The following is a 27,349-nucleotide window of genomic DNA, read 5'->3' on the forward strand; positions in this document are numbered from 1 at the left end:
GGCACAATGGCAGGGATTCAAGTATTCACTACCTATGCAGCGGCACAGTAGAGGTAGGTAAACGCACTAGGCAGCACTATGCACCTGCAGCAGCGGCAACAAAGAAGATGCAAGACTGAGTCATCATACAACAGAACTATGTGGCAAATTGCAAACTTTAATAGAAAATGTAAACAACAAAACAGTGATATATACACATTACAAATGCAAATTTATATATACACACACACACACACACAAAAAAAAAAAAATATATATATATATATATATAAAGTCCTGTGGCACGGTGCAAAAAGGCAGGGGTCAGCATCCAGGCAATGACCTAGGTGTCAGTAACAGAGAAAGAGAGAGGGGGGGGAAGACACACACATACACACACACAGTGCTGTGACTAATTGTCTTCACATTGAACAGTAGCAAGTAGCATTCTATGGTCATGTATGAGAAGTTAGTACATGGCTTACTTGTCCTTCTCTTGTCTAGCAGGCTCATTCAGAAATCTGGTGTACTGCTGGTAGCAGCTCTTGTGGTACTGCACCTCCAGAGCCACACAGTCTTTGTCCTTAATGTGTACCAGAATACTGTGGTCATCTTTAGTCTCAGCAGCAGTCTGCAACTTGCCTTGCCAGACAGAAAGACATGCTTATTACCACATAGGAATTTAAGTTTGCCAGTAGCATATTCACATAAAGGCACACATATGTTACATGCATACAAACATTGAAACATAACATCCATGCATGCAAACACACTTGCAGAGGGAGATAGCACTGTAGATAGTCATCAGTGATAGTGACCCTTTGTGTGTGTGGGGGCAGGGGGGTTGATCAGTGATTGTGACCCTTTGTGTGTGTGTGTGGGGGGGGGGGGTTTGCTTACCTGCTGTTAAGATCTCAGCTTTTGAAAGAGCTTCCCTTTGTCGTTTGCCTCCCTTTAAGACAAATTTGACCTGAGCTGGACATAGGCAGTGCTGACCTGGATCTAAGACTCTTAGTGCTGCCCGATGTTGAGGGGCCAGCTTCGGAGGGGGGGGCAGCTTCGGGGGGTCTTGCGGCATCTTGAGTTTCATCTCCCCCTTCTTTCTCGCACACCATACGCTTTCCCGCTCGTTCAATAGCAAGTTTGTCCATAAACCTGCGGTAACATGCAGGGTGGAAGGCAGCATCCTCGGGTATCTTGTCAAACTCTAAATCTAAACAGTGTTTGTAGTTTTCGGCTAGTCTCCTGTTCTCACCGCTCAACTGCAGCCACTGTCGGATACTGTCCCGGTATGTATTCCACCGTTTGAAGGTAAATTCCTGGGTCACTCCGTGCTTCACAGAAGCTATATGCATATAGTACTGCTTACGTGCAAGAAGTTTTCTCCTTTTTGCCGTTATTTCCAAACTTTCCTCTCCTCCACTGCTGCTAGACGAGGCTGTGGCGGCTGCCATGTTGGTCTCTTGTTTACGAAATGGGGCTACGTCAGCAACCGTGGAACCTGTTCTGTAGCGAAATCTTATTCTGCAGTGCCAAAATATCATTCCGCGCCGATGACATTAGTTCTCTTTTTCAAGCCTTCGTGCGAAAAATTGACAGCATTACAAGGTGAGAACTTTTTGATGACATCATTTCATAATACATCCATTTTTAAGAATTGGATATTATGTAGTTCGGAGACGTCGGAGCGGAATCTTGTTTCTGAAAGACTTTTCGGGGTTCACCTTACAGCCTATTGAGCAAGGCACCTACCCCAACATTGCTACAGGGACTGTAACACTGTAAAAAACTGTAAAGTCACTTTGGATAAAAGTGTCATATCATATAAGTGCAAACAAAGCAGTGTAATGCAAGTTTTTTTATTGTAACCTTTAGTCATAGAAATCATTTACATTATTTACAGTGACTTTTCTGACTTTGCAGTCACAGCGCAGCCACGTTTATAATGGCAGTCTATGGGGCTGAGCGCCTGTCCTCTCCTCACTTTCAGGCTTCTCATGCAAAAACTCGTTTTTAACTCGCTCTAGTGACCTCAATTTTTACACTACAGACAAAATAATTACATCAACGTGTTCAAGAGAGCCTTGTGGCACTCAATGTGAAAGAATTTTGTGAATATCTCCTTCCGTTTTCGTGTAAATCCCCGTTGTTTGGAGGGTGAACTCTGAGCAATTACTGCTCTTTCTGTGTCTCTCAGTGCGCGGGTGGGGGAGGGGCTGCTTGCTCTCTCTCTCACACGCGCACACACACACACACAGAAGGGACGGGCTGCTCCCTCTCAGAGAGACACAGGCTTTTAAGGCAAATCATTCATTCACAGAGTGCAGCTCTGACCCTGCAATTGTGACTGCCACGCGCACTGCATTACTCTCACAATTTCCCCCATGTAGAACTTTTTTTCTAGATCTATTTTTTTCCATTATCCCGGGATTGTCTCTGATATGATAATTTTGTGTCCCGATGACATTTTTTATGGTCCCCGGGACGTCGGGACACAGTTAGTTTCGAGCGCTGCCAGTCAATCCCTACTCATTGGCTGTTTTCAAATGATGGCTAAATAATGACCAAAGACCTCCTCATGATGTTTTAAATTAGCAATTTATTTAAAAACAATTCTCTTTTTTTCATACTATATTACCCTCTAGCAGGGTTTTTAGACTGATGGTGCTTTTAATCCCCAACCTAGTGAACCATGAGGATGAGTTTATTGATCTAGACTTCAAAGTACTTCTATAAGTCACTCTGAATGAGGGTATGTGCCAAATGCCATAAATGTAAAATATCACCTGGTGTACATAATTAAGTTTGACAAGGTATGCTCAGCATTTTTACATGCCCTATAATTGGGCATATGATAGATAATATAATGGAGCATATAATTGAACATAATCAAGCATAATTGGATATTAATTACTTAATTTAGGGTATCTGTACTTCTCACAATTACGTTTCAGGTGAAAAGTCTATACTTTCAAGTGGAAATATTTAAAGGGAAAAGTACATTTAAAATGCATTCTCTGTATTTTTATAATTTGTATACTTTGAAATCGTTTACATCTAATGGCATTCCTTAAACAGTACATTCATGTAAAAATGAATGAGGAAATATCACTTAAACAGCTCCATAGAGTAGTCATTGTCATAATATATAATAACATTTTTCTAAGTATACACAGCAACTGCCAGGGTTAAGTATGGAAACATCTTAATGAGTTTTGGAATTATTAAAATGTGAACAGGCTTTTTTTGACACTCACCTCCTATCTCCAGGAACAGAATGTAGAACTCCAGAGCTGTCACATGTCTTTCATGCTTACAAAAATTAGTTTAAGTTTTTTTTATTTTTGCAGTTAGATTTATAGTTATGTTAAAGGTGCTGACTGCAAAGTTATCTGAAATTTTCAAATTTATTTTCATGTTATTTTCCTATGTCTTGCAAGAACAATATCATGCAGACAAGATGTGATCATTTTGAAGTGCTGAGGGTCGTTTTTCTCCATTTTGGGACTGAATATCCTACCTCTTGAGGTAAACAGTATAACCCTATGGAAATAGCCGAATGCAAGGAGCATAACTATGGAACTGCATCACACCAAAATGGCAATGCACGAAAAACATTATGTGACTGTATCGACCTTGGAGAGTTTTGAGTCGCATGTATGTAATTTGTGGTTGACATTCAAGAATAGATCCATGAAACAAAAGGCGACTGTATCTTTTCTCTATCGTTTTTTTTTATCTGTAAGATCAAAAACTTAGATGTACAACTCCCTACTCGCTACCGTGCAGTCAAGCCCGTGCATTCTAAGGCTAAGACAGCTAAACAATAGCTTGAATGATTTAGGCTACATCCACACGACAACGGCGAGATTTTTTTTTTTTTAAATATCGCGTCCACATGGGCAACGGATCAGTAAAATATCAGGTACAGGTACATATGGCAACGCAACGCTTGCTGAAAATGATGCAATACACATGCCACACCTCTACGTGCGCTGTAAGACGGTCCCATCGGAGACACCAGAACAATAGAAGAAGTAGACGCATGCGCATAAACCCCTTCTTCTGTAGCATCAGCCACATAAAGTTTTAATTATTAATCAGTAGCGTAAAACAAAAGACACGGAAAGAGGAATGAATGGGGGTAGATGGAAGCCGGTACGCCAACATTCTGATATCCTCCAGAATTCTTTAATGGTCCGGAATAAATTGAATGCTACACATTGATGGATTACTTTGTTCTTCTACGCCCTTTTTGAGGAATGTATTGTCGGACTTAAACCAACATCTGAAGAGGTGAGATCGCTCCTTTTTTTCCCCTATTTTTGCTGGCGGGATTGTTTTTGGAAAGCAGTGAAAATATTTTGTAAGCGCGTTTCATGAACCAAGTTATAGGATTTGTTGACAACTCGCATCGAGTTCGTTACACTTCTACCCGGTGTGAAGCACTGACAGTCATGTGGTTGTGATGTCATCATAAACAAATCCGTTCTACTCATCCAGACGACTTCGCAACGGTGCCGTTGCCAGATTTTTCCACTCTGGAACCCGTTCTCAAAAGATTTTGTTTTGGGGCACCCAAAACGCCGGTGCCGTGTGGACGCCAGGCCGAAACGATAAACAATTTTATCAGATTCACCTGAATCCGTTGCCATGTGGACAGGGCCTTAATTATCTGTGCAGAAAAATGATGTCATCTAACCTTGTTCTATGTAGCAGTTGCACTCACGAGGCAGGCTTTCCTTTTCTTTTCCACTGGATTTTAGCTGGTGGGAAAGTGGAGTCCACCATGTTTGCCCATGCTGACTTGTTTTGATTAAAAGTAGGTCAAACACGCCCCATAGTGCTCATGTGATATTGTTGCTCACTTGCTTCAGCGATCTCTGGGATCGTAAAATGCAGGACGTGTTTTATCTCAGCAAAACATTTACACATAGGATACACAGTGTGTGCAGCAGCAAAACATCTCAAAACTCCAACAGCAATTGAAATATAAATTTTTTCCCAGAATTCAACTTTGCAGTCAGCACCTTTTAACTAATGGCGTTCATTGGTTTTAAAGCCACATACAGCAGCTTGTCGCGGGGCATATCCAGTGTTACACCAGGGTCAGTCATCTGGCATGTTTGTCAGGTAGAACTTAAATACTATATAACTTAGTGTTTTAGTTTGGTTTTGGGGGAGATGTGGCAAAAAAAATACAGGACATCATATTTTTCCTCGGGCGGCACGGTGGTGTAGTGGTTAGCCCTGTCGCCTCACAGCAAGAAGTCTATGTCCCGTGGCTGACAAGGGCTTTTCTGTGCGGAGTTTGCATGTTCTCCCTGTGTCCACATGGGTTTCCTCCGGGTGCTCCAGTTTCCCCCACAGTCCAAAGACATGCAGGTTAGGTTAACTGGTGACTCTAAATTGACCGTAGGTGTGAATGTGAGTGTGAATGGTTGTCTGTGTTTATGTGTCAGCAGGGTGTACCCTGCCTTTCGCCTGTAGTCAGCTATCCCAGCTGACTACAGGCGAAAGGCAGGGTACACCCTTGCTCCAGCTTGCCTGCAACCCTGTAGAACAGGATGAAGCGGCTAGAGATAATGAGATGAGATAAGATATTTTTCCTCCTTTTGTTGCAGGTGATTGCCATAGTAACAGATTCGCTAACAGACTTGGACATTTTCCATGACCTGCAGGAGGCATGCACCCAAAGTTGTATCCCTGTATACATCCTACTAGAGCAGACATCTCTCCCAGCATTCCTGCAAATGTGCAAAAACCTTAATGTGCGACTTGATGACCTCCAGGTATATTTATTGGCATTTTCCTCCTACTTCTCAGTTTCATGAAAACGTTATGTTTTCCCTTCCAAGAACGTTTGTCAGTTCCCTTCCAAGAGGTCGGAGTATGGTTGTCTCTTGCCCAAAAATTGTCGCTAAAATCTTTACTTGACTTAAGAAAGAAAATTAAGTGATTTTGTTTCTGCTGCTTTTGAAACTAAAACCTAAAATTCTTTGTTTTGAAGCGTATGAGAGTGCGGACCCTAACAGGTTCAATCTACTACATGCGATCTGGTGCTCGTATTACTGGGAAGGTTCATGAACGATTTATGCTAATTGATGGGAACAGAGTGGCCACAGGCTCCTACAGGTAAGGCCTAGACTTAAAAATATTTGAGTCTAAACTCTTTAGTGGTTCATATTTTATTTAAAATTATGCAAAAAAAATTTAACAAAAACATTATTTTAAAGGTGTCAAAGAATGAAAATCTGTATTTACCTTGGCATAGCTGAAAAAGAAGAATTCAGTACATGGAACTGATTTGTCTCATCATTCATTCGTTCAGCAAATCATGCACATGCAAAAGAGGATGGTGAAATGAGCCATTCGAAAATCCTGGAGTGTTTCATAACAGTCCAGACTCTTCAATATGCATAGCCCAAAATTTTCATACATCAGCCCATGTTCTACCCCATAAAAATATTACTTCCATTTGCAGTGGCTGCCTAGCCAGTAGCTTTGTCCTAAATTTCCTTTGTGATCAATAAAATATCTTTCTGTTTATCTATCTATCATGGACCTGCACAGCTGAAACTTCAGCAGTTCTTCAGGTATTGTGACAAACAACAAACTCACTGAAGACTTTTCACTAACTGTGTCCCCCCTTGCAAAGTGACACTGAGCTGGAGAACCCATGGAAGATGCTGCGGAGCAATCGCAAAAGCTTTACAGACATGGCTTTTTACCAGAATGAGCTCCAATATATCAGGGGCCTAACACTTCAAAATAACCTTCCAGACTTTACATGCATGTCCAAGGAAATTTTCATCACTGGAGAATTCACCAGCTGTCTTTCCTGGAACAAAGCCATAGAGCTCATGGAAGACATAATGGATTTTGACTAGTGCTCCCTGGTATACTTCTCTCCAACTTGTGCTCACTCAGCAACAAAATGCTCAAATTAAACTGCTGGTAAGAATGACAAAGGACTTTTCAACTGTATTCTGCTTCAGTGAGACATGGTTAAATGAAACTACTCCAGATGTTGCAAGGTAGCTCTCCAGCTTTTGCTGCCTAGAGCATACCACGAACCCACTCTGTCAGAAAAAAAAAAAGTGTAGCTAAATAGCTAGCTATACTGTGTGTGATTTTTATCCATTTTTAATGGCTGGAGCCAGATCATCTGACAGTTAAAGTTTCATAGTTAGCTAACAACTTTAATATACTGTGTGGTGTTGTTAAGCCAAAAGCAAGTGGCTAATATTGGTAACATTATCTACGAGCAAGCTCGAAGTGTCTAACATACGCTACGTTCACACTGCAAGGCTTAATGCTCAATTCCGATTTTTTTGTGAAATCCGATTTTTTTGTGAGGTCGTTCACATTAACAAATATATGCGACTTGTATGTGATCCTCAGTATGAACGAAAAGCGACCTAAAAGTGTTCCGCATGCGCATTGCAGGATACGACGATGTCACACGCAGTGAGCATGGCCAGTGTTTACGGAAGTAAAACCGCCCGGTTGCGGTATGACTCATCCAATCTAGCTTGAATAGCTGTATCCCCCCAAATGGAAATCAGCTCCCTAACCTCTGCGTCCTTCCATTGAGAAGATTCAGAACCTTCACAGCCCGAAGCGTCCCTCGCATTGATGTCATGCACAGGGGCGCAGATACGTTTTTTGAACTGGGAGGGACAAAAAACTGGGGGGGGGACAAAGCTGCCAGCAAACCAACCCCAACCCCGATATGCCTGTCAAACTTGTTGTTAGTAACCATAGCAACCAAGCTCGAGCTCGCAACCTGTGCAGTCTGCGCAGCTCAACCAACCGAATATCAGTCTTTGTTTTGTTTTATGTGAGTTGTTGCAACTATGTATACACTGCTGTGCACCTCAATAAACCGAATGGTAATTAGTCTTTTGATTTTTCCGTGAGGTTTGCCTTATGCAAAGAAAGACAGCATAGACGGTTTTTCCTCCCTATAAGTGGGGGGGACCGAACGAGGTGAATTTAAATCTGGGTGGGACGAGTCCCACCCTCTATCTGCGCCCGTGATTATGCACCATGTTGTTGTAACTTTTTTGAGAGACCCGCCGCCTACTTCAGCGCAGAATAGTGACGTTTGTGGCTTGTTGATGACGTGTAATTAGGACCACATATCCAAACGGCCTGGGTCGGATTTGAAAAAATCGGATCTGTGTCGTTCATATTGTCAATAAAAGATCGGATACAGGTCACATATGGGCGATGAATGCGACCTGGCGGTTCAGACTGAAGTCGCATATGAAAAGATCGGATAGGAATCGGAATTAGGACCACATATCCAAACGGCCTGGGTCGGATTTGAAAAAATCGGATCTGTGTCGTTCATATTGTCAATAAAAGATCGGATACAGGTCACATATGGGCGAAAAGATCGGATTTGAGTCACTTCAGCCTGCAGTGTGAACGTAGCCATAGTTAACTAGACAGTATGATGACCTAACTTAGGTATCATAAGTTCATTTTTTCAGATCATTTTATTTTCCTGCTTGTCTCATTCAAATAAATGGGTTGTGTTGACACAAATCTACTGTTATGTTAGTGCCAAATGGTGTTTCTGAGTGTCACTTCAGGGTCACATTTCCAGACTGAATTTCTTAGACCATACCTCGGCCCGTGGACATGGGCTGTACATGACAATGTCCTAGTGTTGCACACTAGCTACTAAAAGACCAATCAGAGCAGAGTTCATCAACATATTAATGAGCCCACCATAAAAGGGAATATAGTTTGTTTAATTCTAGGACCAAATCATTGGGTTGTAAATCATCATGTAAAACTGTTTCTGGCCATTTTTCGTTATGACCAAAGTCACATATCTTTTTATGTGGACATCAGAGAACAACTTAAAATGCTGAATAAATGCATTCTGTGGCACCTTTAAACATTATTTTCTCTTAATATGTCTTATTAGTTTGAAGCTCAAGCCATGATATACTACACATACTAATGTTTTTGGTTATCCATAAAAAGAGCCCTGTTTACTTTTACCGTGTTTTACATCTGTCAATAACTCAAAATATTAGCAAGTATAGTTCTGATTTAAGGTCTTTTTTCCTTTCTTAAGGCATAAACATTTCTAGGAACAACTCATACTGGCCCTGCTAGGAACTCAATACTTAAGGAAATATCTTCAGATATGCAAAAAGATTTACAGTAAAACCTAATGCCATTCTCTGTGTACAATCACAAGTCACTGTACTTATGCACAAAAATCAGACATGATGAATTATTAAAAAAGGTAAGTCATTTACAGTGTCTTGCAAAAGTGTTTGTCCTGTTTTGTCGCATGACAAGCTGGAATTAAAATGGATGGGGGGTTTAGCATAATTTGAATTACACAACATGCCTATCACTTTAAATGTGAGAAATTTTTTTTTTATTGTGACACAAACCACAATTAAGATGAAAAAACTGAAATCTGGAGTGTGCATAGGTATTCATCTCCAAAGTCAGTACTTTGTAGAGCCACCTTCTGCTGCAATTACAGCCACAAGTCTCTTGGGGTATGTCTCGATTAGCTTAGCACATCTAGCCACTGGGATTTTTGCCCATTGCTGAAGGCAAAACTGCTCCAGCTCCTTCAAGTTAGATGGGTTACATTGGTGTACAGCAATCTTCAAGTTATGCCACAGATTCTCAATTGGATTGAGGTCTGGGCTTTGACTAGACCATTACAAGACATTTTAAATGTTTCCCTTTAAACCGTTCCAGTGTCGCTTTAGCAGTATGTTTTAGGGTCATTTGTCCTGCTGGAATGTGAACCTTTGTCCCAGTCTCAAACCTCTGGCTGATGCAAACAGGTTTTCCATGGTAGCCGCGGGGTCTTAAAAGTCTTAAAGTCTTAAATTTAATATTCCAAAATTAAGGCCTTAAAAAGTCTTAAATTGCTTTGCCCAAGTCTTAATTTTTTAAACAAAGGTCTTAAATTTAGTCATACTATTCTACAATGTGAAAACGTGGGTTTTGCATAACATCAGTGAATTTCTTGGAGTATGTGCAAAGAAAAAACAATATTGATACATTTTCGTGCTGGCGCAATCGTCGGAGTCCGTGGTGGAGAGGAGACTCCGCGAATCGCAGCATGGGGAAGTGTCGTTTTAATCAGCAGTGGCTTTCAGATGAAAGATATCATGATTGGGTGAGGGAGGTTCCTGGAAGCGACGTTGAAGCAAGATGCTGTATTTGTCGAAAGACCTTCAAGTTGTCCACTATAGGTCATTTCGCTTTAGAGTCTCACATGAAGAGCTCAAAGCACATTGCATCTGCCCTCCACCGCCACCAGCCCATCACTCAGTTCTGCACGGTTCAATCTCCGAATGCACCTGGAGTTGGCACTAGCACCACTGTCGAACGTCAGCAGCATCAGCCAAGCCAGACATCATCGGCAAGGCTAGCAACAACACAAGGGCCGAGCAGTGGCATGATGGGTGTCAGTGGAACCCCGACACTTCGGGCAGAGGTGCTCTGGATTTTAAAAACAATTATGGAACACCACTCGTACAGCTCAAATGAGGGCATAAGCGAACTCTTTAAGGCTATGTTCCCAGACTCGGAAGTCACTACAACATTCTCCTGTGGAAAAAACAAAATGTCTTGCATAACAAAATTCGGTCTCGCTCCTTATATAACGAAGGAGTTGGTCAAAGACGTTAACAAGGCAAGTGGTGGATTCATCGTAATGTTCGACGAAAGTCTAAACAAGACGACAAAAAGTAAACAAATGGACCACTCTCCTATCTATCTGTCTCTCTCTCTTACTCTCTCTCATATATATCTGTCTATCGCTCGCTCTCTCCTGTCTGTCTATCTCCTATCTATCTGTCGGTCTGTCTCTCTCTCTCTTAACTGTCTACCACTCTGTCTGTCCTATCCATCTATATATCTCACTATTCTATCTATATCTTTTTATCTTTCCTCTCCTCTCTCCTATCTATCTCTTATGTCTGTCTACCACTCTGTGTTATCTATCTATATTATGTCTATCGCTCTCTCCTATCAATCTCTTATCCATCTGTATACCTCTTTCCTATCTATCCATGTATCTCATTGTGTCTCTTATCTATCCACCTCCACATCTATGTCTTCCCTCCCTCCCTTGTTTACTAGGAGTATTTACATTTCTTTTTATTATTCAAAATGTAAAATGGTTGAAGCAAGTTGAATGCTGGGAAACTAATGGCCCTTTTCCACTACCCTTTTTCAGCTCACTTCAGCTCGCTTCAGCTCACTTCAGCTCGCTTCAGCTCACTTCAGCCCGACACGGCTCGCGTTTCGACTACCTCAGAATGGCGCGACTCAGCTCGCTTCAGCCCTGCTTAGCACCCAAAACTCGCATGGTTTTGGAGTGGGCTGAAGCGAGCCAAACCGAGCCAAGTGGGGCTAGGGGCGTGAGCAGACACTCCACTGTGCACTGATTGGTGAGGAGGAGTGTCCTCACACGCCCCGCGAGCACGCTGTGATCTGTAAACCCGGAAGAAGAAGAATTACGAATTACGAGAATTTCTGAAGCCTTATGCGCCTCGCCTCATCTATACGCTCTTGCCAGTATCTGTTGGCGTTGTCGGTGACAACAAGCCACAGCACCAAGACCAGCAACACTAACGACTCCATGTCCTCCATGTTTGTTTACTATCCGGGTTGTGAGACTACCGCTTTCAAAGCTCACTGATGTCACTGTTTGCGCCGCCTAATGACATCATGTGACGTCCACCCACTTTCGCTAACTCCACCCAATGTGTCCACCCACTTCCAGCCAGCACGGTTCAGCGCAGTTGTAGTCGAAATGCAACTCCAACAACCCCACTCAGCTCGACTCAGCCCAACTCAGCACGGCACGGCTCAGCCCAACTCGGCCGCGTTGGTAATGGAAAAGCGGCATAAGACAAAGAGTTTGTCTGTTTATCATCTCTGGGTGCATGGTCATAATTAGTTTAGAGACAGTTCTTTAGGCCTTGAGTTGGGCCCTCAGTTTGGCTTTTTGACTGGTGATTGCACACCATTGTACCAATGTATTGGTACGCCAATTGCATTTTTGTGCACCTTTAAGAGACTTTAGGCTTAGCTCTTTTCTATCTATCTATCTATCTATCTATCTCTATCTCTTCCCATCTATCCCCCTCTTCTCTTATCTATCTATGCCCCTCTCTATCTCTCTCTCTCCCTCGTTTACAAGGGTACAAAATGTAAAATGGTTGAAGCAAGTACTGGGAAACTAAGACAAAGAGTTTGTCTGTTTAGAGTGTTGTGAATGTTTTGATATTTTATTTAAAAAAAATACACCCACATCACATTTTTATTTTAAGTATCATCTCTGGGTGCGGCGGCACGGTGGTGTAGTGGTTAGCGCTGTCGCCTCACAGCAAGAAGGTCCTGGGTTCGAGCCCCGGCGAGGGCCTTTCTGTGTGGAGTTTGCATGTTCTCCCCGTGTCCGCATGGGTTTCCTCCGGGTGCTCCGGTTTCCCCCACAGTCCAAAGACATGCAGGTTAGGTTAACTGGTGACTCTAAATTGACCGTGAGTGTGAATGTGAGTGTGAATGGTTGTCTGTGTCTATGTGTCAGCCCTGTGATAACCTGGCGACTTGTCCAGGGTGTACCCCGCCTTTCGACCGTAGTCAGCTGGGATAGGCTCCAGCTTGCCTGCGACCCTGTAGAAGGATAAAGCGGCTAGAGATAATGAGATGAGATGAGATCTCTGGGTGCATGGTCATAATTAGTTCAGAGACAGTTCTTTAGGCCTCGAGTTAGGCCCTCAGTTTGGCTTTTTGACTGGTGAGTGCACACCTTTTGGCGTTAGTGTGTTGGTATGCCTATTGCATTTTTGTGTACCTTTAAGGCCATGACTTGGACCCTACGTTGTGCTCCTTTCTTCCAGGTTTAGACTTGTTTTTTTGTCTTGAATGTGAAGATTTGACAAGCAATGCACATAATGACTTTTAAGTATATAACTTTTATAATAAAAGTATTTTTACTTGAAACATTTGCCATTATTGGGAATTTGATCTGGTGTTCTACGACCGCATAATGGATGCAATGTACGGGTAGGTCTTAATTCTCTTTTAAGTGGTCTTAAAAAGGTCTTAAAAAAGTCTTAAATTTATGGTGGTCAAACCTGGGGAAACCCTGTTTTCCTTCAGACTTGCCCTGTATTTAGTGCCATCCATCTTCCTTCCATCCTGACCAGCTTTCCTGTCCCTGCAGATGAAAAACATCCCCACAGCATGGTGCTACCACCACTATGCTTCATTGTAGGAATGGTGTTCTCAGGGTGATGGGGAAGTGTTGAGTTTGCACCAGATATGGCTTTCCCATGATGGCCAAAAAGTTCAATTTTAGTCTCATCTGACTAGAGAACCTTCCTCCATGTATTTGGGGAGTCTGCCACATGCTGTTGGGCAAACTCCAAACATGTTTTCTTATTTTATTTATTTATTTTGAAGCAATGACTCCCCCCCCGGCCACTCTTCCATGAAGTACGACTTAGTGGTCCTATGGACAGATACTCCCATCTTTGCTGTGGATCTTTTTGGTTCCTTCAGTGTTATCTTTGGTGTCGCATCTCTGATTAATGCCCTCCTTGCGCGGTCTGTGAGTTTTGTTGGGCGGCCTTGCAACAGGACGATAAGAGGCCTTGATAAGTTAAGACATTTTGGAATGTTCAGCACCACTGAATTAACCTAAGTGGGTGTATGTATATTTTTGACCCTGTATGTATAATGTTGATCCCGTGTTGATTTCAGAAAAATTTAAATAAATAAACTTATGCACCAGCTTCTTGTTTGTAAAACCATACTGTAGTATCTGACCAGGTGGGTGGAGCACAGAAGCACGGCAGGCCGGTACTGAGTTCTCAAAACTCTTTTATTTTCTGCTTTTCAGCGTTACACATTCGCTTGCACGTGCACACACACACACACACACACACACACACACACACACACACACACACACACATGTTCAGGTTGGGGGAGAGCTCCCTTCCTCTGCTCTCCCTCTCTTTATAGGGTGCGGTCACTGGGGAAGACACACAAACACAGGTTAATTCCCATCAGGTGCAGTGATTCTACCACTTACCTTCCCTGACTCCGCCCTCCATTCACAGACTGATGCTTGACCACTCCTCCGCTGCCATACATACATTTTAAATAGAAAAACAATCATTCTTCCCCAGAAAAAGAACAGTTCAAAGAAATAATTGAAAGCCCAATATTGCCATGACATTAATATTCATGATGAATGAATAATGCCATACTGTGCAGTTTTCCCACAAAATTGTGTTTTGCAATTATCCATCCATGCATCTTATACCACAACACAACTTTGCTTGGAGGAAGATAGAGTTGTGATGTATTTTCAACAGATTTTTCCTCCCCATTTTCTCCCACTTTGAACATTGCCACCCCCAACCTAGCTCTTACCGTACCTATTTCATGACCGCTACAACTGAAGACAATGCTTCTGAGACATGCATCTTTGAAAAGGACACATTCATGCTGTCATGCTCCTGGGCTCACCTAACACTCTGGACTCCACTTCCCACAATCCCACTCACACACCTGACACTACCATGTGCACCCAACCCACCAATCCGGAGCCACTTCCTAGGAGTGGCTCCCCCGAGTTCTAATTGTTATCACCTGTACCTTTTTGTTTATGTCTGTATTTATACTCCTCTGTTTGTTTAGTTCTTTGCATGGTATTGCCTCCACGGTTTCAAGAGCCTATTGAGCGTTTGTATCTGATTGCATTTCCGTGTATGGCCCTTTTCGCCTAGTCCTTCTGTTTGTTTGCTCTTTTCTCTCGCTTCCTGGTTTCTCGATCTCCGCCTGTTTCTCGACTCCAATTTGCCTAGCCCTTGTATTTACTCTGCCTGTGTTTTCCTGATTTCCGGTCTTGGACTCTCGCCCGTTTCATGACTACGATTTGTCTAGCCCTCAGTACTCAGTTGGATTTCCTGATATTGACCTGGCCTGGTTATTGTACATTGCCTTCTCTCACTGTGTCCATTAAAACCCTGAGTTTGTTCTTCATCTGCAAGCGAGCGTCTGGTCTGTCATTACCGCGTTACACATGCAGTGCTTTAAGACCACTGAACACATTTGTAGGACTATGATAACTGAACTTATAACTAACTAACTAACTTGATTACAGAGGAGCAGTTAATGAAATCCTATCTGAGCTGGGCCATTTATTCTTTGTTGGACTCCCAGCTGTGGCTGGCTGTGGCATTGTCAGTATTTTGAAGCAGCAGTCCTAGGGTAAAATGTTTCTATCATGGCAAAATATAACTCAGTTTATTTGGCAGTTACTAAGCTAATTAGTGCTGTATTAAAGCTAATTACTCAGACCTTCTTGACTGTTTTTGGTGTCAAATTAAATTAAAATTTTGCAATGCTATTGCCTTCCGATGCCTAATTTTGTTCTTCAGGAAAGATTAAGCTATATTGATTTATTTCTTCATCCTTAGGTTCAACTGGACTGATGGTAAACTCAACAGTAGCAATCTGATTGAGCTATCTGGCCAAATCACAGAGAACTTTGATGAAGAGTTCCGCATCCTCTATGCTCATTCTCTCCCAGTCAACACAAGATTAGCCGCTAGTGTTCAAAACAGTAGCATCCATAACTATCTGCTACTCAAGCACCAAGGAACGCCAATTTCCAAAGCATCATTCTCTAAACCAATGTGCCTGACCAGCACACCCAACAGAGCTCATATCAAGCAGTCTGGGAAAGAAGGGGAGATTGAGAGCATTCCGGTATCTGGCACCTTAACTATTGAAGGGAAGCAGATGGAGCAAGATTTTGGACATGATTTGGCTGCTGCTGAAGATAATTCTCTGAATTCTGAAAAAGTTGTCTCTGCTAACACTCTAAACACAGAAGCAGTGACAAATTCGCCTATCCTGTTCCTTCACACTTCCACACAGACCAGCTGCCTGAATTTAGATGGAATAATGCAGGTAAAAGCTATCACCATGCCTCTGGATTCTTGCGCCATAGCACTAAGCTCTGCCTGCAATGATGAGACAAGCAGCCCCAGCCATTCATCTGCCTCAAAAAACCCCACAGCCAAGGATTGTTCTACTCAAGTAGAGGTGCAGCACTGCTCATACATCCATCACACTATTACTGCTAGAGGCAGCAACCTGAGGGACTGTGTCTGCAAACTGACCAAAGAACGCCATTACCATTTCTCTATCATTCGCGCTAAGCTAGACCACATGATAATGATGATATCCCATGGGAGGGAGCAGGTGGATCTTGCTGGTCAGCACAGGGGCTATAAGAGTCAAGCAGAAGGCAGAAAGCTCCATGGGGCGAAGGACAGTGTGTTGGTTGGGATGTGGCCAAGGTCAAGGTGTCTGCAGTGAAGGGGAGAGAGGGAAGTAGAGAAGTCGTCTTTAAATTTTGACAGGTGAACAATAGTTTGATTGACAGGTCCCCCCCTCATTATTATTCAACCCCCCTCTAATTAGGAATGTGGGAGCGTGATAACGTGGTCTAGAGACCCCCACACCCCAGTCCCACCCACTCCCTCCTCCTCATTGTTTCCCTTTGTGATTTAAGGCCTGAGGGTTTACGTGGTGAATGAATGCTCAGAAAAATAATCCGATGGCGTCCGCTCCTAAAAGTCCTGGGGTCATCTGTGAAGTACCGGTCATGACAATTCAGGAGTGCCAATTGTGGTACACGCCTAAGAAATACATTGTGCACCTGCAGAGATCCCATACGGCACTGTCAGGGCCACTTAGTGTGGAATGCAGTTTGGAATTTGGTGGGATGATAGGTTGTGTTTAACTATGCCTTAGACGAGCTTTGTGTTTATCATCTGGAGGACAGTGAAACTTTTGGTCCTGACACTGTAAAAATTACTCTCATATCTAATGACTGGGGTGTATTGAATCTCCTGGTGGCAGAATGTCTCAAAGTAGAGCAATTTATGGGTCTGCAATGCAGAAAAGAGAACGTTAGTGGTGAGAGAGGACCACATTGTTCCTGGCTCTGAAATCGGTGAGGACAAGCAGGAAAATGACAAGGTGAACACTGTATACAAGACTTTCAGAGCCATGTGGGAGAGTAAGAGTGACCCCGCTGGTTGCTGGTTCCACCATACCAGCTGCCTGATGACCTGTGAAAATGAACCAGTTTGTCATTGAACACTTCAGTTCAGATTGCAGAGTGTTTCAGACCACGTCAGATATCCCTATCACTGCATGGATAAAGATGCTTCAGGAGAATGTGGGCAAAATCACAGCTCCTGTTTCATCATAGTTGATGTTAGAAGGAGAGTGTGGAATTGCAAAGAAACTTTTTTTTTTTGGTAGGTGTGTACCATCACCCTGCCCGGTCCATGTCATTGATAACAAGGCTTGGAGCGGCTGACAGGCAGCAATGGCTTTGGCGGGGGATTCCATCACGTCGCTACATTTAGTGGATTACTGGACTCCACTCGCAACGCTCCATTCTCCCTCAGGCGGCGATCGAAACGCCTCCTGGCTCTCCACTCTTATTAGAACCATCATCTTCACCTCCAAGTTTAGCAGTGTCAGGATTCCCACCATCTGCTGGCTATTCAGCACGTGGATCCCCCAGCTCTATGTGTGCAGAACAGAGTGATGAACCAGACAGGCTACTGTCGTCTGTATTTTTGGATGCAGTGAAATCAGCCTTTTATTTATTTATTGGCATCAGCATGAAACAAATCTAGAAGAAACATCTGCAATGGATGTCATATCAATCATTCCAGTCAGAAACGGCATGAATGTTTAGAGGAAATATCCAAGGATGTTGAGTGAAGCCACTTTGACAAGTTGATAAAGACACTTTGGACCAACCGCTTTATTCTGGCCATCCTGTAACTGGACTTGCACTGCATCAGAACCTGCAAATCCAGAGTCCAAGGCATTACAGAGGCCTTTCTATATGAACTAAAACATGGCCAACATTGTGGAGAGGATTGATGAGATTAATGTCTCGCTCCTCTCCGATCTGTGAATCAGGATTGAAAAACTGAATAAAGCTGTGCAGTACTGGAAAGGAGCTGACTAACTTTTCAGTGGTGACAAAAAAAAGGTAATTGTGGAAGAAAAGTTTTCAGAGTTGTAGAGGAGTTTGTTTTTTAAATGTCCAAGTTAAGTCACATATCATTGAAAACAATGCAAATGATGTTTCAAAGTATAAAGGCAGGACAAGGGTCAGGGATGTCACTAACTAGGCTGGAAGAAATTTTGGATATCATTAGGTCACAGTCTGTATACACACTTTTGGTAAATGCTTGTGCAAATATTCAATTCACCACCTGGTACATTTTGTAAAATCATTAAACTTGGGTGTCTCAAAAATAAATGTGTATCATGTGTTTAACCTGTCTGCTTTGTTTGTCCACGGTGAGTTACCACATTAAAAATAATCAGTCTGGGACTTGGGTGATTTGCAAACATTGCATAGTGTTATTCGTTGTAAAATTGGTACCGTTGTTTTCTCAAGACTTAAAGGCAATAGTATAAAAAAAAAGTAAAAATGTATACTATGTAAACACAGGGTTCAAACATCTTGCTCTTTAAAACGTATAGATTTTGATTTTTAAACATCTTGTTCTTGAAAGAATGTAGTTTTTGTATTATTGGAATAAAACATTGATTTTATTTGTGTCTGATGATCCATTTTAAATGCTAAGTCTTAGTCTCACCACATACTCTTGAAATGTTGACTTAAATGTTGATTATATTAATCTGTTGAGTCATTTTACTGTTACTTGACGACTAACGGTTTTTTTTATATATCATGATATATATAAAATACACACAAACGTATGTATATACACACGTATGTCTGCACACATGCATGAGTGTGTGTGTGTGTGTGTGTATATATATATATATATATATATATATATATATATATATATATATATATATATATATATATATACAGGGTGCGATTTGTCAAAAAACCAGAAGGGGGGATGTTTTTTTTTTAATCATGAAATGTCACAAAACTAAGGTAACAATAGGCTAACAGCTCAATAACATCTGATGATATCAAATGAATAACACTGTGGCAGCGGGGGCATGGTCAAGCATCGGTCTGTGACAGGAGGGCGGAGTCAGGGAAGGTAAGTGGCAGAATCACTACACCTGTCGTTAATTCATGTGTTTGTTTGTCTTCCCAGTGACCGCGCCCTATTTAAGGAGAGAGAGCGAAAGCAGAGGGAGCTCTCTCCACAACTAGACGACTGATGTGTGTGAGAGTGTAGATAGAAGCTGAATAAAAGCGAGTTGTGTGAAATCAGTTCTGTCCTGCCGTCCTCCTGTCACAGACCGATGCTTGACCACGCCCCCGCTGCCACAAACACTAAATGAAAACGGGGGGTTGTCCCCGAGGATTTTCTTTCAGCAGAGATAAAAACCAGAGGGGGGATGATCCCCACCATCCCCCCCAGCAAATCGCACCCAGTATATACACACACACACACACACACACACACAAACAGACGTGTGTGTATACACACACACACACACACACACACACACACACATATATACATATACATACACATATATATATATATATATATATACACAGGTAGTCGTCGACTTACGACTGCGTTTGGTTACGACTGACCGGTCGTAAACCGATCTGGTCGTAAGTCGGCCTATGTTAAATGAATGTAAGTATATTGTGATGTGTAATGATATTGTAGTCATCTTAATGTCTTATTTTATCAACATTTTCTTATTTCATTACCTTGGCTCATTATTTGGTTTAAGTCAAACACTGCATACTTCACTGCGTACAGTACAATTCATTTAATATGTGCAAAACAAAAAATACGAAATACAGGTGTGAAAAATAGAAAAAATTTTAGTTTGAAACATACCAAAATACAAATGTAAAACATAGCAAAATACAAAACTTAGTGACCGCCGGCATGACTGGTGCTTGGCTTTTGAATGTCTCTACCAGTGTATCGATCAAATCAATAGCTGGATGTCACAAAATTTTCTTCAGCTGAACACAGATAAAACAGAAGTAATTCTATTTGGAAAAAAAGATGAAAGACTCAGGATTACCACTATTCTTGACACAAAAGGGATTAAAACTAAAGAAATGGTTAAAAATCTTGGTGTTTTCATTGACAGCGAGCTAAACTTTGACAGTCACATGAAAGCAATCACTAAAACGGCATTTTATCACCTAAAAAACATTTCCAAACTAAGAGGACTTATGTCAAAAAATGATCTGGAAAAACTAATACATGCCTTCATCTCTAGTAGGGTTGATTACTGCAATGGCCTTTTCACAGGCCTGCTAAAAAAGACCATCAAACGACTTCAGCTGGTTCAAAATGCAGCGGCGAGGGTTCTCACACGAACAAAAAGAACAGAGCACATTACTCCAATTCTAAGGTCCCTTCACTGGCTTCCAGTAAGCTACAGAATTGACTTTAAAGTATTGCTGCTGGTATACAAATCTCTAAATGGTACAGGGCCCAATTACCTCTCTGATATGTTGCAGCGGCCTAACCCAATCAGATCTACCAGATCGCAACAGAAAAATTTACTATTAAAACCAGTTGTTAAAACAAAGTGTGGTGAAGCAGCTTTTAGCTACTATGCAGTACAGCTATGGAACCAACTGCCAGAGGACATTAAAAATGCTCCTGCTGTTGGCAGCTTCAAATCTAGGTTAAAGACCAAGCTGTTTTCAGATGCTTTCTGTTAAATAATTAATATTGTCTTCTTTACATTCTTTATAATCTTTACTTCTCTGCATGTTTTAAATTTACTTTAACTTTATCCTATTTTTTTCTTCTTTCTTTCTCATCTTATTTGAACTACTACTTCATTTTATTATTTTATTTTTATTATTGTTTAATTCTTATTATTTTCTTTTAATTTCTTTTAATTCTTTTAATTAATTGTTTTAGAATAAAAATAAAATTATTTTATGTAATTTTATTTCTCTATTGTTTACTGTTTTTGTTTTTACTTCTGTAAAGCACATTGAACTGCCATTGTGTATGAAATGTGCTATATAAATAAACTTGCCTTGCCTTGCCTTGGCTGTGGGTCGTCGACATCATCATCAGTTGCAGCGCTCGGGCTGGCGGGAGGATTTGCTCTTTTCATAAACATGGTAAGCCTCATCTGAATTGTTTTCTTTTTCTCATAAATTTCACGATATGGACGAAGCGCGTCATGTACCATCCGTTCAATCCTTGCAAATCGTTCTATGTTTGGGTCCATTGCTTCAAACGGACACGGGAGAAGTTTACTGTACCGGGATATTGCTCACACTGAGCAGCGTGCGTGGCGAGAGGCTGGATTTTGGGCAAAGCAGAGAGCTGGGGCGGAAACTGTCGTATGCTCAGCTGGGAAACACTCACCAGTCGTAACCAGACGGTCATAAAGTCGATCGGTCGCAAGTTGCATAGGTCGTAAGTCCACGACTACCTGTGTGTGTGTATATATATATATATATATATATATATATATATATATATATATATATATATATATATATATATTAGTGCTGTCAAGCGATTAAAATATTTAATCGTGATTAATGTTGCGACTGTCATAGTTAACTCGCGATTAATCACAATTTAATCGCACATTTTTGTCACATGAAAAACCATTGTAATTCTCTTATCAGCATAAAAAAGTGAATGGGCTTGCTTTGTACCAATGTTTTTTTTTTTTATTGCAGAGCATAACACGTCTTGTCACAGCCACTGACATCCATAACTTCCATATCAGATGAGAAAACCAAGGGATGAAAAATAAAGTGCATATCACTGTGAAAATAAAAAAATGTTTTATTTTACTCTTCATTAGTTTCTTTTGAAGAGAAGTATTTGCCATAAAAGAAGAAAAAAACAGATAAAAATAAAAACATTCATCATACGTTCAAAAACGTTTATCATAGTGTGGCACTGTATTATCTAATTCTCACTGCTTATAACTATACACCGACCCGGTGGAGATGAGCTGGGAAACTGAAGACTGAAGGAACAGTATTGAAAAGTATTTTTCCAGTCTCACCTGTGAAAGGTAATCCCATGTGATCTCGTTTGGACGGTAAACCTGTTGGTACAGTTAAACGCAGCACATGAATGAGGCATCTTTATTCTCGGCTACTGTCTAGACGCTATATCAGAGACGGTTGAAGAATCTCCACTTTGTCCCATCCAATATGGCGGCGAGGATGTTTATATGTCTATGCCTTTCTCCATCACTCACACGTACTCTTATTGAAGCAGCGCGCGACAAGCCTCAACAGGAACTACGGGTGACTCGCAGGGCCAAATTAGAATTTGCGTTAACGGCACTATTTTTTTAAATCGTGTTAAATTGAGATCGCGTTAACGCGTTATTATCACGTTAACTTTGACAGCACTTATATATATATAAACACATTATATATATAAAAACACACACATATACATTATATATGTGTGTGTATATATATGTATGTGTGTGTGTTTTTATATATATAATGTGTGTTTTTATATATATATAAACACATTTTATATATATATATATATATATATATATACACACACACATATATACAGTGCCTTGAAAAAGTATTCATACCCCTTGAACTTTTTCACATTTTTCCACCTTACAACCACGAACTTAAAAGTTTTTTTATTGAGATTTTATGTGATAGACCAACACAGAGTAGCACATAATTGTGAAGTGAAATGAAAATGATAAATGGTCTTCAAAATTTTAAACAAATAAAAATCTGAAAAATGTGATGTGCATTAGCATTCAGCCCCCCTGCGTCAATACTTTATAGAGCCACCTTTTGCTGCAATTACAGCTGCAAGTCTTTTGTGGTATGTCTCTACCAGTTTTGCACATCTAGACACTGAAATTTTTGCCCATACGTCTTTGCAAAATAGCTCAAGCTCAGCCAGATTGGATGGAGAGCGTCTGAAAACAGCAATTTTCAAGTCTTGCCACAGATGTTCAATGGGATTTAGGTCTGGACTTTGACTGTGCCATTCTAACACATGAATATTCTTTGATCTAAACCATTCCATTGTAGCTCTGGCTGTATGTTTAGGGTCATTGTCTTGCTGGAAGGTGAATCTCCTTCCCAGTCTCAAGTCTTTTGCAGCCTCCAACAGGTTTTCTTCCAGGATTGCCCTGTATTTAGCTCCATCCATCTTCCCATCAACTCTGACCAGCTTCCCTGTCCCTGCTGAAGAAAAGCATCCTCATAGCATGATGCTGCCACCAGCATGTTTCACAGTGGGGATGATGTGTGCAGGGTGATGAGCAGTGTTAGTTTTCCGCCACACATAGCACTTTGCATTTAGGCCAAAAAGTTCAACTTTGGTCTCATTTGACCAAAGCACCTTCTTCCACATGTTTGCTGTGTCCCCTACATGGCTTCTGGCAAACTGCAAATGGGACTTCTTATGCCTGTCTTTCAACAATGACTTTCTTCTTGCCACTTCCAAAAAGGCCAGATTTGTGGAGTGTACGACTTATAGTTGTCCTGTGCACAGATTCTCCCACCTGAGCTGTGGATTTCTGCAGCTCCTCTAGAGTGATCATGGGCCTCTTGGCTGCTTCTCTGACCAGTGCTCTCCTTGCTCGCTCTGTCAGTTTAGGTGGACGGCCATGTCTTGGTAGGTTTGCAGTTGTGCCATACTTTTTCCATTTTTGAATGATGGATGCTTCTTGAGATGTTCAGAGCTTGGGATATTTTTTTATAACCTAACCCTGCTTTAAACTTCTCCAGAACTTTATCCCTGACCTGTCTGGTGAGTTCTTTGGTCTTCATGATGCTGTTTGTTCTTCAGTGTTCTCTAACAAACCACTGAGGCCTTCACAGAACAAGTGTATTTATGCTGAGAGTAAATTACACACAGTAGGACTCTATTAACTAATTAGATGACTTCTGAAGGCAATTGATTGCACTGGATTGTATTTAGAGGTATCAGAGTACAGTACCACATTTTTCACATTTTTATTTGTTTAAAATTTTGAAGACCATTTATCATTTTCGTCTCACTTCACAATTATGCGCTACTCTGTGTTGGTCTATCACATAAAATCTCAATAAAAAAATTTTAAGTTTGTGGTTTTAAGGTGGAAAAATGTGAAAAAGTTCAAGGGGTATGAATACTTTTTCAAGGCACTGTGTGTATATATATATGCACACATACACACGTGTATAAAAAAAAAAAAATCTCCTTCTCACCCCCGGCGGGGGGGTGGTATCCATGTCATCCTCAAGCTCGGGTCCTCTACCAGAGGCCTGGGAGTTTGAGGGTTCTGCGCAGTATCTTCGATGTTCCTAGGACTGCGCTCTTCTGGACTGAGGCTTCAGATGTTGTTCCTGGGATTTGCTGGAGCCACTCTCCCAGTTTGGGGGTTACTGCCCCAAGTGCCCCCACTACCATGGGGACCACGCAACCCTTGACCTTCCACATCCGTTCCAGCTGCTCTTTCAACCCTTGATACTTCTCAAGTTTCTCATGTTCCTTCTTCCTGATGTTGGCGTCAGCTGGGATCGCCACATCTATCACCACCACCCTCTTCTGCTCTTTGTCCACCACCACTATGTCCGGTTGGTTAGCCAGGATCTGTTTGTCAGTCTGGAAGCTGAAGTCCCACAGAATCTTGGCCCTGTTGTTCTCAGCCACCTTCTGTGGTATGGCCCATTGGGACTTGGGTATTTCTATTCCATACTGGTTGCAGATGTTCCTGTATACTATCCCAGCCACTTGGTTGTGCCTCTCCATGTACACTGATCCAGCTAGCATCTTACACCCTGCTACTATGTGCTGGACTGTTTCAGGGGCTTCTTTGCACAGTCTGCATCTTGGGTCTGATCTACTCTGGTAGATCCTGGCCTCTATGGCTCTTGTGCTTATGGCCTGTTCTTGTGCTGCCATGATTAGTGCCTCTGTGCTGTCTGTCAGTCTTGCATTATCCAGCCACTGGTAGGATTTCTTGATATCTCCTCCTTTGGCCAGTTTATGATACCAGCGGGGTATCTGATGACTGGTAGTGCGTACATGTTGATGGCTCGGACCTTGTTTTTACCATTCAGCTGACTTTTCAGGACCTGCCTTACTCTCTGGAGGTATTTGGCTGTGGTTGACTTCCTTGTGGCCTCTTCATGGGTTCCATTAGCCTGTGGGATGCCAAGGTACTTGTAGCTGTCTTGGATATCACCTATGTTGCCCTCTGGTAGGTCAATCCCTTCAGTCCGGATCATCTTGCCTCTCTTTGAGACCATCCGGCCACACTTGTCCAATCCGAATGACATCCCTATGTCATCGCTGTAGATCCGGGTGGTGTGGATCAGCGAGTCTATTTCTCGCTCGTTCCTGGCATACAGCTTGATGTCATCCATGTAGAGCAGGTGGCTGATTGTTGCCCCACTACGGAATCGGTACCTGTAGCCGCTCTTCGTGATGATCTGACTGAGGGGGTTCAGGCCTATGCAGAACAACAGTGGTGATAGCGCATCTCCTTGGTATATGCCGCACTTGATGTTGACTTGGGCAATGAGTTTTGAGTTGGCCTCTAGGGTTGTCTTCCACATTTCCATTGAGTTCTGTATGAAGGTCCTTAGGTTCCTGTTGATCTTATACAGTTCCAGACATTCCAGTATCCATGTGTGTGGCATTGAGTCGTAGGCTTTCTTGTAGTCAATCCAGGCAGTGCACAGGTTGGTCTGTCTCTTCTTACAGTCTCGGGCGACTGTTCTATCGGCCAGTAGCTGGTGCTTGGCTCCTCTGGTGTTACTGCCAATTCCTTTCTGTGCCTCGCTCATGTATTGAGCCACATGCTTACTCATTTTTGCCGCAATGATGCCTGACAGGGCCTTCCATGTTGTGCAGAGACAGGTAATTGGCCGGTAGTTGGATGGGATGGGTCCCTTCTGGGGGTCCTTCATGATTAGGACTGTCCTGCCTTGGGTTAGCCATTCTGGGTGGGTTCCATCCCTCAGCAGCTGGTTCATCTGTGCTGCTAGGCGTTCATGGAGTGCAGTTAGCTTCTTCAGCCAGTACGTATGGATCATATCGGGGCCTGGTGCTTCATCTTTGACACTCTTTCTTGGACGTCTGCCATTGAGATGGTTACTGGTTCTTGTTCTGGGAGGTTGCTGTGGTCAGCTCTTAGGTCCACTAACCATTGGGCATCGGTGTTGTGTGATGCCTTTCTTTCCCATATGTCTTTCCAGTATTTTTCCACCTCAGCTCTTGGTGGGTCTGACCGGTTGTTGTTCCCCTGCCATTGAGAGTACACCTTGGCTGGTTCAGTGGAGAACAGCTTGTTTATTCTCCTGGCCTCTCCTTCCTTGGTGTATCTCCTCAACCAGGTGGCCAGAGCTGTTAGTCGCTGTTTGGCAGTTTCGAGTGCCTCTGGTATGGAGAGTGAGTTGTACTTCCTGGGCGCCCCTTTATTCACCATGTTCCCTTTCTGTAGTTCAGCTAGCTGGCTAACTTCTCTCCTTGCTGCCTTTATCTTGGCCTCTAATCGTCTCTTCCATGGTGGATACTGTTTGTTATGTCCCGAGCCCACCTTGTGTCCAAGCATCTCCATGATTACTGTTGCTGTACTGTGTATCAGCTTGTTGGTCTCAGTGATGGTTCTTGTGGAGATTGTCTTCAGAGCAGCATTCACATCTACTAGTAGATCTTCTGAAGGTACTTGGCAACTCAGCTTCGGTATTTGTCGGGGGCTCCAGGTTTCCAGTTGGGTCACGATCTTCCTTCTCAGGTCAGCAGCTCTTGTGTTGAGGCTGTTAGCTGTTGGGGCTTGGTACCCAATCTCTGGTTGTGGGGATGATGACATCTCCCCGCTGACCTGTCTTCCTGGCTCCCCCTTGCCGTAGCATCGTTGTTGTATTTCATTAATCTCTAGTTGTGATAGCAGATTTCGATTATGGATGTTGGAACACTGGGCTAATAGCTGTTTCTTTGTTAGCCTTGATTGTGGGTTTCGAAGTATCCAATGGTCCCACATTCTCTGCATGTATCCCCTCTCTCTGGGATTGCTTGTATAGTAGCGTTCCAGCAAATCCGTATTTTCTGTCCTCGTCTATTGATGTCTTGTTCCAGTAGCCCATTTCTCATCAGTTTGCCCTGGTTCCCTAGCAACTGACACAGACCTTGTTGACCCGGGCGACGTCTGAGCCGGTCAACCATAACAGGTGAGCCAGTTATGTTTTCACTCATTCCTGAGGTAGGCTGATATATCATGAGGGGTTTTGCCTAAGGACCCTTACTGGCTGATGTTTTGCCCCGACCGGGATTCGAACCCCGATCTCCTGCGTCGTAGTCAGTGAGCATTACCA

At 42.3% G+C, this 27,349-nt stretch overlaps 1 protein-coding gene across 1 annotated transcript in view; it reads left to right on the forward strand.

The window, feature by feature from the left end:
* Positions 1 to 18,657, forward strand: part of fam83d (family with sequence similarity 83 member D) — a 79,431-nt gene extending 60,774 nt beyond the window's left edge. Inside the window, exons 2-4 of the mRNA XM_060910675.1 lie at positions 5,604 to 5,771; positions 5,990 to 6,114; positions 15,477 to 18,657. Of these exons, the coding sequence (XP_060766658.1) occupies positions 5,604 to 5,771; positions 5,990 to 6,114; positions 15,477 to 16,383 (1,200 nt within the window). The 3' untranslated portion in view covers positions 16,384 to 18,657. The remainder of the gene's footprint in view (positions 1 to 5,603; positions 5,772 to 5,989; positions 6,115 to 15,476) is intronic.
* Positions 18,658 to 27,349: the final 8,692 nt, after the last annotated feature.

The sequence above is a fragment of the Neoarius graeffei genome, chromosome 26 (assembly GCF_027579695.1).
Source record: "Neoarius graeffei isolate fNeoGra1 chromosome 26, fNeoGra1.pri, whole genome shotgun sequence".
In the NCBI taxonomy this organism is placed as follows: Eukaryota; Metazoa; Chordata; class Actinopteri; order Siluriformes; family Ariidae; genus Neoarius; species Neoarius graeffei.